Here is an 18005-nt window from a genome sequence, read left to right as displayed (position 1 = left end):
AGGAGAATTATTATTTAGACCACATCAGGGCCTTACAGCTTATCATGCTAATTGCCAAGTCAGATTACTTGAGTTTACTTTAGCCTATACATATTATTATGTAACGCTGGCGCCACTAGATGGCAGACACGACGCGTGTGGACCTGCATTGCATTTGATGACATGCTCTAGGTATAATTGGGGCATATTAATTACCTCAAAAATGACTTTAACTTCCATACTAGCCATTGTTTTGTCAATACGGCCTGTACTAAACATTTCCATACTGTAGCCCTTGAGCTATTTTACAAACTCATGCTTCTGTCATTGATTTTTGTGTTAAAAACACTCTCGGAATGTATATGTAGGGCTACACGATTATTTAATTTAATTTAGGCATATACAGACTACGAGAACAAATTACACTTTTGATAATTAGCCTGTTGGCTTTCATCCGTTTTCAACCGTACGAATGACAAGTTCACTCACAACTTGAACACCCATTTGTTTGTAACTTTCATTGGACCAATAGGCTAAAAATATGTCTTTCATCTGAAGGCTATTGTTCTTTTCGCTACATAAAATCTGAGATTGTTATAGCTATTGCCTATAGGCTATGATGTATGGAATTTACCAATCTTTTTATTTAAAACAGCCTGTCATTCAGACAATAAACTATTTCTCTGGAGGATAAACGGCGAGATACTCGTTGCCAGATACAATAGGTCACTTCTACTTTGTAAATGCCCGTGTTTTCTTCTTCTTGCACCCCTCCTTCAGCAATCATTGATTGTGCGCGCGCAGCCCGAGTCTTCACTCCATCATCACATAAAGCGCGCGCCTGAACGTCACACACAGTCTGGCGATGCGTTTGCGCCACTGCGTGTATTCTGGACTATAGCTAACACTAAAGTTTGGCTTTTGGAGCACTGTTGCCCGTCCTCTTCTTCAAAGGTATTTTGATGTTACCAAAAGAAATCTCTGGAGGAGTGTGTTTCAGCGCAAGGTAAGCGCACGAGACGCATCTGTGCATCACCTGCTATACAGAATGAGACAAATGATAGACTTGAACTTTTCTCTGTCGACTCTTTCACTGTTCACATAGAAACCGGCACGGCTTTAATAAACACTTAAACACAGCCTAGCAAATATTCCACTGCGATCTACATTTTACAGAAATGCTCAAGTTTTAATTTGAATAATGAATTTATTCATTTGCCTCTAACGTATTCTTGGTAGCCTACTTTACACCGTGTCTGTACTTAGTAAAACTGTCAAACACTTGGCAAAGGTAAAGAAACTTCTCTCTTACAGCTATTTTATGAGTTCAGCTCAGGCCAGAAAATATGAAAAATTAAAGAGTCTGAATTTTAAATCTAACATTTACTAAATAAATAATAATTTTAAAAGAAAAACTCCCCACAAGGACATATTTTTCATTAGCTATTTTATTTATTTATTTATTTATTTGGTAGACAATAGCCTAAAATATGGATTTTAAAACTTGTTTAAAAATTGAGCACATGTTATAGATCTATATAGGCTACGTCAATCAATCACGGTTTGGTTTCCGTAAGTTTTTAAATGATTTGGTTTCGAGAAAAAAACTATATAAAATTGACTTCATAATCATAAGCGCCGCTTTTTCACTCATTTATTGTTCGTATTTACGCTATAACATCACAAAACAGCTCTCATGTTGACCATCTTCGATTGTAAATTAAAACTAAACTTTATCAAATTAAATGGACGCTATCAAAATAGGCCTGTCAAACCACGATATCAATAGCCTATCAACTTGCGTCAATTATTATGTCGTAAAATAATAATTGTTTATCGGCAACTTAGTAAAATACTTTGAGTCATTAGTTTATTTTTTTCTGACAAACTATTAGACCTTTATGCAGGCCTAGATCGGAGCAATTAAAACAAAATATCATATTCTCATACGACAAAAGTCAGGCTAGGCTACCTTCATTTAACAGACAGTAGGCTAGGCTATTTAAAAAACATTCTATAAAGTTTGATCACATTTATAGCAAGGCCTACGTAAAAACAAAAATGCTGACACTTTGCAGGTAAACGCGAATAGCCTATCACAGAGTGATTATTCCTCAGTGTGACTGATGACCCGCGATTAACTGCTGTATTTTTAATAATCAACTCATGCAATGAACTGCATTATTATGGGGAAAGAGATCAGACACGCAGCGTGCATGGGATTTCAGCCATGAGGAAAATGCAACTTTTCAATTGTCAGGAAAATGGGTCTTTAGGCAGAAATAAACAGAATGATGATGATTATAATAATATATTTTTTAAACACCAAAAAAAAAAAAAAAAAAAAAAAAAACTACAATAGCCTATTCTAAAATCAATTAAACACAACGAAATAGCCTACAAAAAATAGGATTTTGATCTCCCACTTTTTCTGACGTTTTGCAGACATCAGATTAATTTAGTGTAAATCTCGAATTAACGCCTTTTAATTCTAAAGTAGCCTACATTAATCAAAGCATTAATGACAACCGGTATCCGTTATTGATTGAAATCTGAGTGCGACGGCTTTAGACCGGAAAAGACTTGATTTTTTATTTATTTTTTATTTTTTATTGCATTGTTTCGTTTTGCCAAATAGCAAAGCGTTTGAGAGTGTAGCCTAAATGTCGCCACCGAAGCCGTGCGCCTTTCCACCGGACACTTCACCTGCACGAGCTCCCGAACACATGTTGAGCAGTCAGACAAAATAAAATGAACCAAATAAATTAGAGAAAAAGAGTATACACTGTAAATAAATGAATGTATACGTAGCCTAAAATAAAAAAGCCTGGCAGCGTCGACGGAGAACTTGGCATTGTTCCAAGCATTTAGATTACATTTATATAGCTGCGCCTTATATGTCTTTAAATCATATAGGCTAGTGTTGGTAGGCTATATACTAACATATTGGCATATATATATATATATATATATATATATATATATATATATATATATATATATATATAGCCTATATATATAATTTTTGTACTGAATATAACAGTGATTTAAAGGTCAACAAAACTGGCTTCTCCAGCAATCGTGAGCATTGATAGCCTAACATAAAGACAGTGTTACCGACACACACACACACACACACACACACACACACAAAACACCTTCAGTGATACACTAATACACTGCAGTAAACATTAATTAAACATCACAAAAGGCAACATAAAGCACCCATTTATACATAGCCATAACAAAATAAGATTTTTCTTTTTAAAATGTAACAATGTGGTGTGATGACAAATGTGATGTATCCTTACTGAAGGGAATATCCCCATAAATTATGACAATTTTTACTTATATAATTTCATCAATATTGTTCCAATAATTTTTTTAAGGCTATATATTTCACATCTATTTGCTATGTTTATTATACGTACATACATACATACATGCATCTATTACAGTGTAGAAAACCTTTTTACAATAAAATTACATGTATTTTTAAATATTATATTTTTCATTTTATATGGTATGGTAGCTTACAGTCAACCAATTTTTACCCTAAAACCCTTTTTTTTAAATTAAAATTACTAATGTATTTCAGTGCACATTAAAAACGGACCTACACCGGACCTGATTTTATCTTTTGCTAATGAAACTAATGATGCTCTGTTTCCTCACAGATTATACTGCAATCATATAAATATCATCAAAGTAACACTTTAAATCACTGTGTGCATTTTACTCGCATTACATGTAAATATAATGAATAAAATATGACGATTACAATGAGCAATTACAAGCAGCTCACAATAATTTCATATAACCGCATCTGATTGCAGTCTCTATATGTGAGTTTTCTTTGTTACGTTGTTGGCCTTCAGTCAGCACTCCAAAGAAGGAAGGAACGGAATGAAAACAGAAGAAAACCAATCATGTCTTCAGCAGGCTCCCTCTGCCACGCCTTACGGTGAATATTCTGCCTAATGAACCCACAACATATTGAAGAACGCAAAGCTTTGTTTTATTATTCGGGTATCATTGCTTAATCTTTACATATGGATGCTGTAATGTGTGTATTGAGTCTCTCATGGCACATTTGTTTGTGTCCTGTCAGCTGACACCTGTGCTATTCTTCTCCATCAGAGCATGTGGGAGGAGGTGAGGTGTGTGCAGGGTGCGAGTCTCCCATCGCCGACCGCTTCCTCCTGCGCGTCAACGAACTGTCCTGGCATGAGACGTGTGTCAAGTGTGCGGTGTGTCGCAGCGCGCTGAGTGGGACCTGCTACTGCCGGGACCGCTTGCTTTACTGCAAGCATGATTATGAGAAGTAAGACACAGTTCGATCTGCATCCTGCGCCTGTATGCACTGAATCAAAGTCCTATTATGGCAAAACATCCCATTTTCGGGGTACTGTCTGTAGGTCGACATGTAGTGCACCAGAACATTCCTCTGAGCTCTCTATAAAAGTGTGTTTAGTCTGATCATGCTGATCTGATCTGTGATGTTATTGTGGAATATAACACATTTCCTTTAGAAAATGTAGTTAAAGGTAGGGTGGGCGATGTTTTTTTATGAACTCTTTTTGTTAAACTGGTTGAAACTCTTTACATCCTGATAGCAATCTATAATAGAAGTGGTCTAATATTAAAACATGTACATATCTTCTGTGGACCAAACATTTTTGTCCAATCATTGCATTCGGTCCGAATGCAACGATACGATGTCCCACCTGCCTGTCAGAGTATGTATTTCCACACCTCCGCACACCGGCTCACGCAGACATCACACGTCATCAGCGCGTTTCATGCTATGAGTTAGACAGACGTCAGTCACCAAGTGACAAATCAGGTCCTCTCTCAAAATCAGGTCTCTGTTAGGACCCCAAGCAATCCCATTGGCTCAAATTACTTTTAATAGGTACTCTCTTTTTAGCGCCTGGTTACAATTCTTTCAAAATCATGTTTTGATAAATGCTGTTTGAACTACTGCTGTTTTAATGACCAATGACATTAATGTCTGTATTGGTTAGCTTATGTACTAGCATAGCATTCAGATACCCGCTTAGCCTGATAGCTTATTTGCATTTACCCTGTTAAATTAAGTGTAACATGTCCAAGTATTTCAGTTATAAAAAGAATGTAATGATATTCACTTAATAAGTTATTATTATTTATTAATAGACAGTTTATCAAGTGAAAGAAATTACGTTCAATTTGTTTAATTATGCACTATATTGTAAAATTAATATAGTTTGTATGTACTTCATAATCATTAACTAGTTGATGATAACCCGATTTCGAGGGAGGACCCAATTTGTCATGACAATTCAAAGAAACAGCAGCATCATCAACGCCAAACTTAAACTGCAGCAGTCAGGTGGTACAATTCAGAGCTGTTTAAGTTGTTTACTTTCAGTATTATTGTGATGTTATGTGCTTTGAGACATGAGTTTAACGCCGTCTCTTGTGACGCTTTGCAGATACTCTTGCTGTGTGAGTTCATGTGTTTTGAAGGAGCTGTGACTTTAGAGAGCTGTCTTAAGGGAGGGTGGGATCTTATCGTATGATTTCAATGCTAGCTCGCTATTGCTAGCCTCTTCGAAATTGCCTACCCTACCTTTAAATATCAGTGTTACGTTTAGAAGATGTATGAGTAAGGCTTTAGATCAAATCTGTCTCTTAAAGGCATAGTTTTGTCTTCATTAGGTATGTTTACATTATTTTCGTAAATCAGAATGAATCAATCCGATGTTTATTTAAAACGTTGCAATCCAATTCACATATTCATTTACATGTGCTTGAACAAAACCTCAGTGCATGTGCAGTTCAAATATGGAGAAAGTCGCCGTGATAATATCACTGGAGCTATAGTGAGTATAATTGCTATTTTTGACATGATGAAAAAGAAATAAAGAAAGAACAATGACATATGTCAGAAGAGCTTCTTAGCAAATATTTAGAAACTATTCAGTCTCCTCCACTGACCAGTTTGTAAGACGTGAGACGTAAATAAACATCTGCTAGTTCATAAGATGTGTACATACATCAGGGCAAGTTATTTTTAAATCTGATTGAGAAAATAATCAGAATCAAGTGTTTACATGCTTAATGTTTTCCTGATGATCGGATTATTTTAGGTCTAGACCGTTTACACCACCTCTTTCAATCCAATCATACCTTTCACTTTCATTCAGATCAATCAAGGTGTTCACATTAAGGCTTTTACAGTCCAATTGGGATATTCATGTGATTATTAACTGATTATTTGAGTGCATGTAAACGTAGTGCATTGAAAACATTTACTCACCCTCATATTATTCCACACCCAAATTTCTGTGGAAAACAAAGGAGAAATCTGAAGAACCATTAAAGCAGTTCATATGATTCGTGCACTGCATTCCAAGTCTTTGGAATGACTATAGTGACTATAGAAGTGAATAAAGACAGAATTTACATTTTTCTCTGATGAATCATTCTGTATCTGTTTGGGTCAGAGGGAGATTCCGAGCAACCATAATTTGTCAGTGACATCACCAGGAGTGCGGACAGTTGAAGGGCGATTTTGTGGCCTGTTATCACTGTTATGAGAAGTGTCAGACACTGCTGAGAAGTGTGGACACTCCCTCTGTTGCTGACATCTGGAGGCCAACAGAAAGAAATAAGAAGGGCAGGAGAGAATAAAAGAAGACGGAAAAGTAAGGTGGAAGAATTCCCAATGGGAGTATGAAATAATTCTATATGTTCCCAGGAAGATAGATCACCTGAGATCCAGGACTGTTCCAGGGTATGCAATTATCATATTAACTGACATTGCTTTTCTTGACACCGTTGAAGAAAAATGGGACAATAGATTTGATAATTGTTGTGCATGAGGGCTTGCAGCAAGGATGTCATAATGAGGGTAAAAGTGATCAACGATTACAAATGAGAAGGTTGTTCTGGGATCGTAGCACGGTAAAACTGTTCTTGTGCAGGCTGGTACTGTTATTCCCATTAGATTTATTAACTTTGTATCATCAGACAGACTTTTTCACTTTTCTGAAATGGTGGAGTTTTCTTTAAAGGGGTCATAAGATGCTATTTTTAAAGCTCATTATTTTGTTTACTGGGTGTTAATGTCCAAAAAACATATTATTTTTCACATACTGTGCTTTATTGCAGCACCTCTATTCCCAGTCTGTCTGAAACTTTCTGATTGAGTTCCGAAAAAAGCCCCTCCTTCCGAAAAGCCCACAGAGTGCTCTGATTGGCCAGCTTTGTGATTGGTCAAAGACTTCAAGCCTGTGTCAGAAATGTAACACCCCTTTACCATAATCGCGACCCTCAGCTTCCATGGCTTCTAAAGCTACTGTAAACACACAGTTATTAATGTTGTTGATTTGACTGTATCAGTTTGAGCCCGAACCATATATTTATTGCTGAACCAATGTTGTTCAAATGACAGAGAGAGGTCAGAGATTACTACGTTTCGGAAACAGTCGTGCCTAGTTGGTTAGTTTCTCCAAGGATGCTTCGTACTACGGTATAGTTAATCAGTGAGTTACAACACTGTACGGGAAACGCACATGCCACAACATGGCGACAACACTGAAGCCCCGCTTTCTTTCTTTGCATATGCCTTTGGGTGGGCATTATGCTAATAGGTCACATTGTGGCGTAGACGTTTGCGAAAGTAGGATCGAGGCGTTTTAGGCAGGTCTGGATCAATGGTTCTCTGTTACATAGAATAAACCTCTTTCTGGGAGACTATGAGCGTTATAACTTTGCAGATCTAACACATGCACAATCAGATATATTCCACACTAAAGGAAAAGGAAAGCATAAAAAAGCATCATATGGCCTCTTTAGAGACTTAACTTTCTCTCATCTCATCCCATATGTTAAGAAAGTAAGAAAGGTACAGGCAAAGGTTTGGTTTGCAGATGTTATTTGTGAATATTGAGGCTGCAGCGTGGTATGTGGTGTGTTTGTGGAGGAAACTTGGCACACTCTTGTGCGGCTGACCTTGAGTGAATCCACAACAATGTCTCCTTGTGTTCTCTGCTGTCTGTCCGTCAGCACACACCTGCCTCTTTACCCCTGCTCGGTCTACAGCAGGTGTGCGCTCCATTTTTTGGGGTGCCAAGGAATCTTTGATGGTGAAAAAAAAAAGAAAAAAGGAATTTGGGAGAAGAAAAAAAGGCTTTCTTGTGCTAACATTCTACTGTACAAAATTACCTAGAAAATATTATTTAAAATAACTGAATCATAATGCCAACAAAAGTCATTTGTAAAAGTTAGTTGAGGTAGAAAGGCCCCCTTAAACAGCACTGACCAACACATTTTAGTTTCATAATATGTGTTTACAAGTGAAACGGTATTCACTGAGAGAAAAAAATGTTGGACAATTCCAGTCACAATAATACAAAGTATAGCGACAGATCTTTTTTCCCGTATTGTGACGTGTATCTGAGTGAAATGTTTTATCGGAAAAGAGAAAAAAGTAGGTTGGGCACTTGGTTCTATCCATCGGTTGTTGATTGGATGAAGGGAGATCTGAATGTGAGTCGACGGGGTTTAAGACGACTAAATGATTGGAGAAGTTCTGCAAACGTCACCAGAGAGAAACACAAGTAAAAAATGAAACGCGTGTATGATCAACAAGATCAACATTTAGATGCATTTAGTAAATAGCCGACTTAAATCGGATCATCAAAAGTTGACATAAAATACCAAAATGTAAGGATTGAGCAAAGGGGTTGTAAAAGGGATTTGTTTCAGAGGACTTTTTAATAAAAGATTACTAAGAAAAAAAAAAGTTTCACTTGGAATAATGCACACAATAATACAACAAACAAGCAAACAGCATCAATTTTTAAATCACATCACATATGAGAGACATTTTTTTCACGAGTTTGAACGAGTCTGTTCATCCAAGTTCAAGTTCAAGTTCAAGTTGAGCTTTATTTTCATTCCGCTACATGTGGGGACATACAGTGGAACGAAATGTCGTGTCTCGCAGGACCATAGTGCTACATAAATACAGACATACAACACGAATGCTTCACAAATACTGTACATACATCCAGTTCTAATAGTTAATAGTAAACAAACTTGGCTTGCTGTCCTCGAAGGAGGCTTGGTCCCGAGGCTCGACTCGAGCTCTGAGGAAACCTCCCTAACAATATTGCATAGAAAGAGAAAGAATGGAATAGAGGAGGAGATGGTGGAAGAATTGTCACTAGGACGGCTAGAAATTATGATTGACTAGACTGAATGATTAGGCTTCTTCCGAACCTACATTTTGAACTTTATTTATTAACTTTCCTTCTTTAAGATTGCATACATTCAGTCTCCAGTCCCTGAAGTTCTTGCTATCAGAAATCTGACTCATTTACTATTCATTTCTCGATCATTCCAGCAACACCCACACACTTTCCAAAACCAAACTCAAAGCCAAACCCCTATTCATTAAACCCACATATGCTTGCTAACATCCCTGAAATGGTCAAATACTCTCCATCATCGTCTTCCTGGCTGACTTCGACACCACACAGCCAGTAGATAAAGCACGTGCAGCCCAACCAAGTGAAACCAGTCCCAGACCAATAAAGGCTCTCAGCCCCAGGGTACGGTGCCTGGATCCCTGGCAGAAAATTAGACAAGCGAAGGTCTCGGAGGCCTATCAGAGTGGAGACAGGGGAGCGGATATTTAAGACACCCCAAGTTTAATAGATCACTCTGCGGGGTGGGAAACAGAACGAAAACAGCCCCCAGTGTGTAATGCTAGGAGGAACCCAAAAGAACGAAAAATCACAAATTTGATATCTTAGATCTTAGTTGTTTCTCCTAGACAGCAAATTGTGATTTTCGCTAAAGTCTCCTGCTTCTCAGACATTTCTCCTAAAAAAAGAACCCCAGAATATCATGTGTGCTTTTGAGAATTTCTCGAAAATGTCCTAAACTGTGCTTAGATTTGCCAAAATATCAAAGGCTGCAATCAAAAATCTAATATTTATTCAATATTGATATACCATGAGGATTTTTAGGAAAAAACATTTGAGACAAAGTTGATATTTGATGCTATTAATATTTCAGATTCAATAAGGATTCAAGTTAATTTCAGATCCAGAATATTTGGATTCAGTCCACAGAATTTATGGCATAATATTAATTAGCACAAACGTTTATTTCCACTTGTCCCTCCATTTCATAAAAAACTGTTTTACAGTGAGGGAAGTGTAAGTGCAATCCATAAATGTTAAAATACTATTTCAGATGCAAACAATATGTGTGTTAATATGATTTTAGTATTAAAACATCCCTTACTAACCTTTTCTCTGTAATGTTATTTCTGTCATGACAACTCTCAGAATGTTTGGCATGGTAATGGAAATGACAATGTTGATATATTTGGTCTTGGCAGAATAGATGAGACATGCTGCTGCAGTACAATATAGCGTACATGAATTACCCAGATTTATACAGGTGGAGCTGGGGAGGGTGGAGGGTTTCTGAAAGCGTGCTGCACTGCTAAGGTAAATGCTGACCAAGTATTTTTAAGGTTGAGCTGCGAGCTCATTGGCTACTGATACAGCAGGAACCAATCAGCTGTGCCCTATAGAGAATAATGCGATTGCAAGCAGGTTGAGTTAAGGACCTAGAGTTTCATGACAGAACTTTGTATATTTAACTTCGTAACGCCTAAAACCCTAAAACAACAGTAAAAATGACAAAACGTGAGCTTAGAATTATAAGGTTCTATCTCCACTTTTGGTCGAAATTGAGTTTTTGACATAATCTGATCCATTAGGTGTTCATTAATGCATGTGTGGTGTTATTTTTGTAGAAAAATATTTTGTTAGTCGTTATTAATAAAATAAAAAGGTTCCATCTCTCCATTGCCAGCTGGGATGTAAAAACTTTGATGCTCAATATCTCAGAACTACCCTAAACGGAGATAGAACCTTATAATTCTAAGCTCACGAAAAACAGATTTACAGATTTTTGAAGTAAAAAAAAATTAAATAACAGAAGAATTAAAGAAAGTGCTTTTATAAAATGATCAGCTTCACAAAAAAATCCTCCTCTTTCTCTTTCATCCGCTTGTAAATTCTGACATTCTCAGTTAGGTCTCCAGTACTTTGAAAGAGTAACCTCTAAATAATATTTTTTTCTATGGAAATCACCATTTACAGTCACACACTCTACCAACATTTTCGGTCAGAGTCATTATGGAAATCACCATTTACAGTCACACACTCTACCAACATTTTCGGTCAGAGTCATTATTATGAGCTTTTAGGTTGATGGTTACAGAAACGTTCTTCTGCTCGGTCTCTCTTCCTACCCATGCATCTCTTCTCTAGCTCGTCCATCACTGTCTGATTTCTAATAATATTTCTGTTCCAAACTTCATTTCCTACTTGTTGAGATTTATAGCCGGGATGACACCAATCAGTTTATCTCTCCATTTATCCCACATTTTCGCTTAATCATCTCATTGCTCGCTGTCTCTTTGTGTCTGTGGGAACAGGGAGGGGGGTGGAGGGGTCTTGATTGGGAACGCTGCTAATTATGTTCATAGACGTGACTACAAGCTGTGTTGTGGTTAGAGAGTTGTTGTGCTGTCAGACAGGAATATGACACATGGGCTCTGATGGAGGACGTTGCCGTACCTTGGATTCGCTACAATAAGCAAGTTAGTGGTGATTGCTGGTTAATGGTAATAATAAGGCTATTAGTATTACCATTCATACTTATATTGTGGGCTATACAACCAGACACAATGTGATAAAGATTGAAGCCGTGGAAATGTGTCGAAGGCATAGAAGCAGTCTCTTCCCTGTAAACCACTTAGTAAACTTTAGCAACTGCATCGTAACCCCTAGCGTCATTGTGGCGAGCCACTCACACTTTCTAAATATAAAAATACAGCTTCTAGTTTAAGATCAATGGCACCACCCCAAACCGAGTATTAGTTTTAAACATACAGAACCTTGTGTGTTTAGTCCTGTTGGTGAATATGTTTTGTATATATAAACACATTGTGGTAGTTAAAGCCATGGGGCTCATTACGTGTTCAGTAATATTTTCTCACCTGCATTACTGCTATAGGAAAATGAGTTTTTGTTTTTTGAATTTTTCTACACCTGAAGCTCCCATTAGCCCATGTTTAAAGCTCTTAAAAATAAAGGTGCCATGGAAAAAAAAAATTGGGTTCCTCCAAAGAACCTTTCAATCAACAATTCTTAAAATAACCTTTTTTTGTTGTTGTTGGTGTGAAGAACATTTTAATAACCTGAGGAACTTTCTCCACTATAAAGAACCTTTTGTGCGATGTAAAGATTCCATAGATTTTAAAGGTTCTTTATGGAACCATCAACTCCAATAAAGAACCTTTATTTTTAAGAGTGTAGTGTACGTATCAGACTTGTAAGGGAATGATGGAGGGAAAGAAGAGCTCAGGGGAACCCAGAAGGCCATGGAGGTGACAAACAGAGGTGGAGAGAGGAAGATGACAGAGGAAGAGGAGAGATGAGCTCGAGGTGTCTCCTCTCGTGATATTGCCACTGTTTTTGCATAATGCGTGATGAGTCTCCATCACCTCGCCTCCCGCACAACAATTTCATTACAGACGGCTAATAAATGTTTCATGGCAGAACAAGCTGCTCGCCTTGGCTTTATTAAATCTGAGATAATAAAAGAAGAACGGCAAAAAAATGAAAGCGGGAGGGGGAGAGATAGGAAGAATGCCATAGATATCCTCAAACAGGGCTGCCGTATCTTCTGTTTCTGGGGCAACGAATCCCCCGTCCCCCCTCAACGCGTCTTTTTTTCCCTTCTCGCCCTGCCACAGAGAGACAGGAAATGAGAATCTGGCTGACAGGATATTGCGTTCTGGTGGCCTGGGGATTAGCTGTTTTATCCAAACACACACACACTCGCAGACTCACTCTCGCCTCACACAACTCAACACATCGATCCTGTCGGTCTCTGAACCCTTGAGCATCGCACATACACACGAGGGACGCTGGAAATGTTTGTAATGTATGGACAGGTCTTGCTGTCAGTCAGGAAATGTATCACAATAAGTACGTCAGCACATCAATGGTGCATTATCGTCTCGAAATAGTGAAATGCTCTATATAAGATGTAACGGTGGCATGTTATGAATCAGAATTTGGTCTGTTGACAAGTGGAAAGTGAATTACCATGCATTTGGTAGGTTTTTGGAAATGTATTTGAGGAATGAGACATCATTGCTACAGTGGAAATGTGTCGAAGGCATAGTTCCCCACAAAATTGTCATCAGTTCCCTGATGTTGTCCCAAACCTGAGTGAATTGGTTTCTTCTACGGAACAAAAAAGAAGATATTTTGAAAAAAATCCTCAGGGTTGTTTTGGACCCCATTGACATTCACTGTACAGACCCCAAAAAAGGCAACTGAAAATGCATCTTTTTCTCTCTGATTTGACCTTCCGTCCACACTGAGATGGCGTTTTTGTCCTGCGAAAACTGAGCTTTTTGAAAATGCTTTCCCAAGTGGGTAAATTTGAAAAAGACGTTTTGTGGACTGTGAAAACGTAGGTATTTGAAAACGATGACGCATGTTTAACCATGTGACGCATATTGAACCGACAGATATGTATGCTTACACTGCTACTGTGCCAGAAGAATAGCATGATAACTTTATTATGCCTATTCTGTCTGTATCATCTCAGTGAGCTTTCATGAGGTTGTATTCATGTGCAGTAAGATGAATTTAGCGTTTTCCGACATTTCAGTGTGGATGAGAAACTTTTGGAAAATGCTTGAAAACGTTAGTGTGGACAGAGCATTTTGAAAACGAAAACACAGTTTTCAAATGTATCCGGATGAATGTAGAGACATAGCCAAAGAAGAAAAAAGTCATAAAGTCACCTTTATTTCCATAGAGCTTTTTACAAAACAGATAAGTGATAACAGGAAAATAATGCAAAAAAGTTTATTTCTGCTGTTCAGCAGATCTAGAAGAAAATAGTGTCATAGTCCAGCTTAAGTAAGTTCAGCGATGGTTAATTCCTGTTGTAGAAAAGTTATTAATTTAGTTCATTTATCTATACAGCCGCTTTGGAGAAAACAGTGATGTCATCGTCCAGCTCAGTTCAGTTCTCATTTAAATGGTGTCAAGTGCAGGCAGATCAATAATATTGTTAGATATTAAGTGTCCCCAAGTAAGCAAGCCAGAAAGCCAATAAAGGTTTGAAATGACTTGAAGGCGAGTAAATGGCTGATGAGTAAATTGCCTGGTTGGACCCTTCAAAATTACTTTTATTAGTGTAACATACAGAGACAAAAAGTTCCTTTCTCTACATCTAGAATGTTTCATTCATTACAGAATCAATGACAGCATGAACATTTCTCTGTTCTATTGGTGCAAATCAAGAAAAGAAAAGCTCATGAGAAATTATAATGCACTTCCTTCGAAATGAATATTGGTAAAAAGTAAATCATACCATTATCACTCATAAAATGTATTTTGGTATCACTTTACAATAAGGTCCCATCAGTTAACATTAATGCTTTAACTAACATGAAGTAAAAAAAGATTTGTTACATATAACTGTATTAATCTTTGACTTATTGATCTTTGTTAACGTTAGTTAATACAAATACTGTTCATTGTTAGTACATGTTCAATAATATTAACAGATACAACTTTGTAAATATTGAAATTAACATTAAATAAGATTATTAAATGCTTCAGAATTATTTTTCATTGTTAGTTCAAGTTAACTATATAATAGTTAACTAACGTTGACAAATGGAACCTTATTTTTCACCCATGATTTCTACAGGATCATCTAAAAAAATTATATTCTCATTATTCTCACTACATAAGAAATGTGATTTTTACTTTATTGCTACCTTGATAGACAGTACTCTTTCTAATGAGCCTGTTGAAGTGTTCTTCATATGACTAACAAGCCATAAATGTTACCATCTGAATTCAGCTGAGAGTGGTAAAGAATATTTGATGGTGTACAATGACACTATTTGTTGTTTTATTAGCATTCAATGATGTGATGATGTGTCTCAACGCAATCAAACATAATTAGACAATTAAAGCCTGCATGCCACCAGTCGATTATCATTTCAGTACTCTGTGCATGTTTGAGAATTGCATTCATTGCATGTTAAGATATAAAAAAGCTGGTTTTCTAGCAAGTACGTACGCAAGTGTGCGTCTGTGACATGATTGGGTCAGTATAAAATGTGTCAGTACTGAACAGTTTAGCTGCTCACCTGTGCTTTCTCTTTTGCGTTCGAGTGGTCTGATGTGTACACTTTTATCAGCTACCTGTTGGCTTTCTCATATTTCATCATTGTGAATATTGGTGTGCGTGCGTGTCGGGGAGGGAGGGTGGCGGGAGTGGGTTGTGGGGAATGCTGGGAGATTTTAATAACGCAGAAGCAGTGCAGTGAGATTTAATAAAAGAAGATGATGTGATTACTGAACCCTGGCTCTGAGCCACCTTCCCTCACAGCAATATCCGCTCTCTTTCTTTCTCTCTCGCTCATACACACACACACACACACACACACGCACAGCACCAACCCTTGCAATTATGTGTACATGTATGATTTACATACTGACTCCCTATATATACAAAGATGCACCAAAGTCTGTGGGATAAACCTTGCAACTATGACAGTAAGTGTTTGATTATGTAAAATTATGTGTTCGTGCATGGATTAGGCCCCCACACTATGATTTGGCTATAGATTTATGTAAAACTTTATTGAATTGACATCATGAACACAACTTGTTCGTACATATCGCCTGATTTTTTTCCCCTCGCACCCATAATTTCTTTCCCCCAAGATAGTTTCATCCTCAGTTATCTCTGGTTTTCAGATCTGTCTGTTCAAGTATGAAATATATTGTTATTTATGTAACCATCATGTTTAATGTGTCTGTTTGCAGCGTTTTTTTTTTTTTCAAAGAACATTTCATCCCCTTTTAAAGTTTGTGGTGAATGTCACTAAACGATCCCGATTAAATTAAATTGTCCCGATCACATCTCAACAATATAATTTCTCACTTATTTATTTTGGTTTCGTGAAGTATGACCCGGGAATGTTCTAGACAGGTTTCATGCGATGCAGTCTTACGGTCAGTGGCTGAATGAATGTTGCTCAGGGATTTTAGAGTTGGACTTCTTTGATCTGGGTGTAGTAGGTGGTGATTTGGGTAATTTGGCATTTTTGGCAGATGGATTGAGACAGATTAGCCATAGCAGCTGCGTTTCGGACAGGATCATCATATCTGTGCAGATTAGAGGCTATAATGTGTGGACCTGGCTGGCTCTTCCTTCAGCAGATTTCTGATATGACACCTTCATCTCCTACACACACACACACACACACACACAAGAACTGGGGCAATCCGTCTCTGCAACTGTCATGAAGTCTGTGTTATCCATCAAATGTGCCTTTCATCTGTTCTTCGCCTCCAACATGTTTTGTTTTCATCTTATCATGTGTGACAGCATCTGATAATTCGATTTGCCTCTTATATGTGTGCTTTTAATTTCATTAGTGGTCATTGCTTAAAGCAGGTTTCAGCATTATTTACTGCTCATACACTCTAAATGGGTTTTTTTTCACAGCAATGCCATTGATGAACCAGTTTTGGTTTCCCAAAGAAACCTTTCAGTCAACAGTTCTTAAAATAACCATTTTTTCTTAGTGTGTAGAACGTTTTAAGAAATCTAAAGAACCATTTTTCCAATATAACGAACATTTTGTGCAATGGAAAGATTCCATGGATGTTAAAGGCTCTTCATGGAAACATTGATGCCAATAAAGAACCTTTATTTTTAAGAGTGTATTTAAGGTTAGGGATCTGAACAAACCCTTAAGCACAAGTATTAAAAGGGGTAGTTCTTGTCATAACGTTCATTTGTTGGGTGAACTATTCCTTTAAATGATCGCTTGTCCTGCACTGTGATAGAATGATGCATCAAATTGGGTGGCTTTTTGATGATTTTCACCTGGTTAATGAAAAAAAGGCTGAAAAGTCCATATACACTGACGACCTGCGTTACCACAATATCATAGACTTGGCTTTTTTTGATATGGGACGTAAGCAATCGCCCAGAACACCCTAACAACCACATAGCAACACACAACAGCCTAAAATCACGCCAGCATGTGTAAACGCCACATTTGACATGTAAAAATCGTACTATTGTCCAGTTCAGGTGTTTGACAGTAACTTCACATAGGTCTTCACATGGTGACTGTTGCTTTGGCTTAATGAAATGTACATAAGGATTAGATTGTCATCGAGTGTCTACAGGTCCATCTGTGGATACCTGTCAATAATTATGAGAGTACATGAGCACGGCCGAATATAGGTGCTGGTAAATGTGTGTGTGTGTGAGTATGGTGTGTTTATTCGAGTGTGTGAAAAAGAGAGAGGAGAGATTAACCCCATGCTATCCTCAATCCCTGGTTATGAGTTTACAGCGTCTGTCTGGGCATCGCACTGTTTAAACAACAATCTAATTAATCCTGTCTTTATTAGTTTCACGGAGCTGGGGAGGGAGGACGGGAGGGAGGACAGGGAATTCTGGCAGAAAATATCAAGCGGTGAGGGAGGGGAGAGAGGAGGGAAAAAACGAGGGGTTTGGTGGGGATTGAAGAGCGAGAGTGCCTTTAAAATGAATTGTGATGTTGATGAGCCACGTCAAAGGAAAACACTGTTTAAAAAGAGGAATTTGCGGGCATTGGTAGTGGGACAAATGACCTTCTTAATACATTTGCGCACTTTTGCCCTTTAAGTCACTGTAACTGTTTATCATCTTAGAAAATCATTGATAAGTTTAAAACATTCACCAAAGCGCACGGTGCTAGCAACACCAAGATTACAGGTTCAATTCCCAGGTGATACACTGATAAAATGTACAGCTTAAATGCAGTGTAAGCTGCTTTGGGAAAAGTTTCTGTCAAATGAATATGTGCAAATAAAATGACCCTGTAAAGCCTGACATATAAAATA

At 37.6% G+C, this 18005-nt stretch overlaps 1 protein-coding gene across 1 annotated transcript in view; it reads left to right on the top strand.

The window, feature by feature from the left end:
- The first annotated feature begins 16 nt into the window (after positions 1 to 16).
- The window catches only part of lmx1al (LIM homeobox transcription factor 1, alpha-like), a 26711-nt gene continuing 8722 nt past the window's right edge, over positions 17 to 18005 (top strand). The window contains exons 1-3 of the mRNA XM_084116267.1: positions 17 to 985; positions 3858 to 3943; positions 4120 to 4303. Coding sequence (XP_083972393.1) covers positions 942 to 985; positions 3858 to 3943; positions 4120 to 4303 — 314 coding nt within the window. The 5' untranslated portion in view covers positions 17 to 941. The remainder of the gene's footprint in view (positions 986 to 3857; positions 3944 to 4119; positions 4304 to 18005) is intronic.

The sequence above is a fragment of the Abramis brama genome, assembly GCF_963993115.1.
Source record: "Abramis brama genome assembly, chromosome: 1".
In the NCBI taxonomy this organism is placed as follows: domain Eukaryota; kingdom Metazoa; phylum Chordata; class Actinopteri; order Cypriniformes; family Leuciscidae; genus Abramis; species Abramis brama.
Note: the sequence above shows the minus strand (reverse complement) of the source record. Positions and strands in the feature narration are given on the sequence as shown.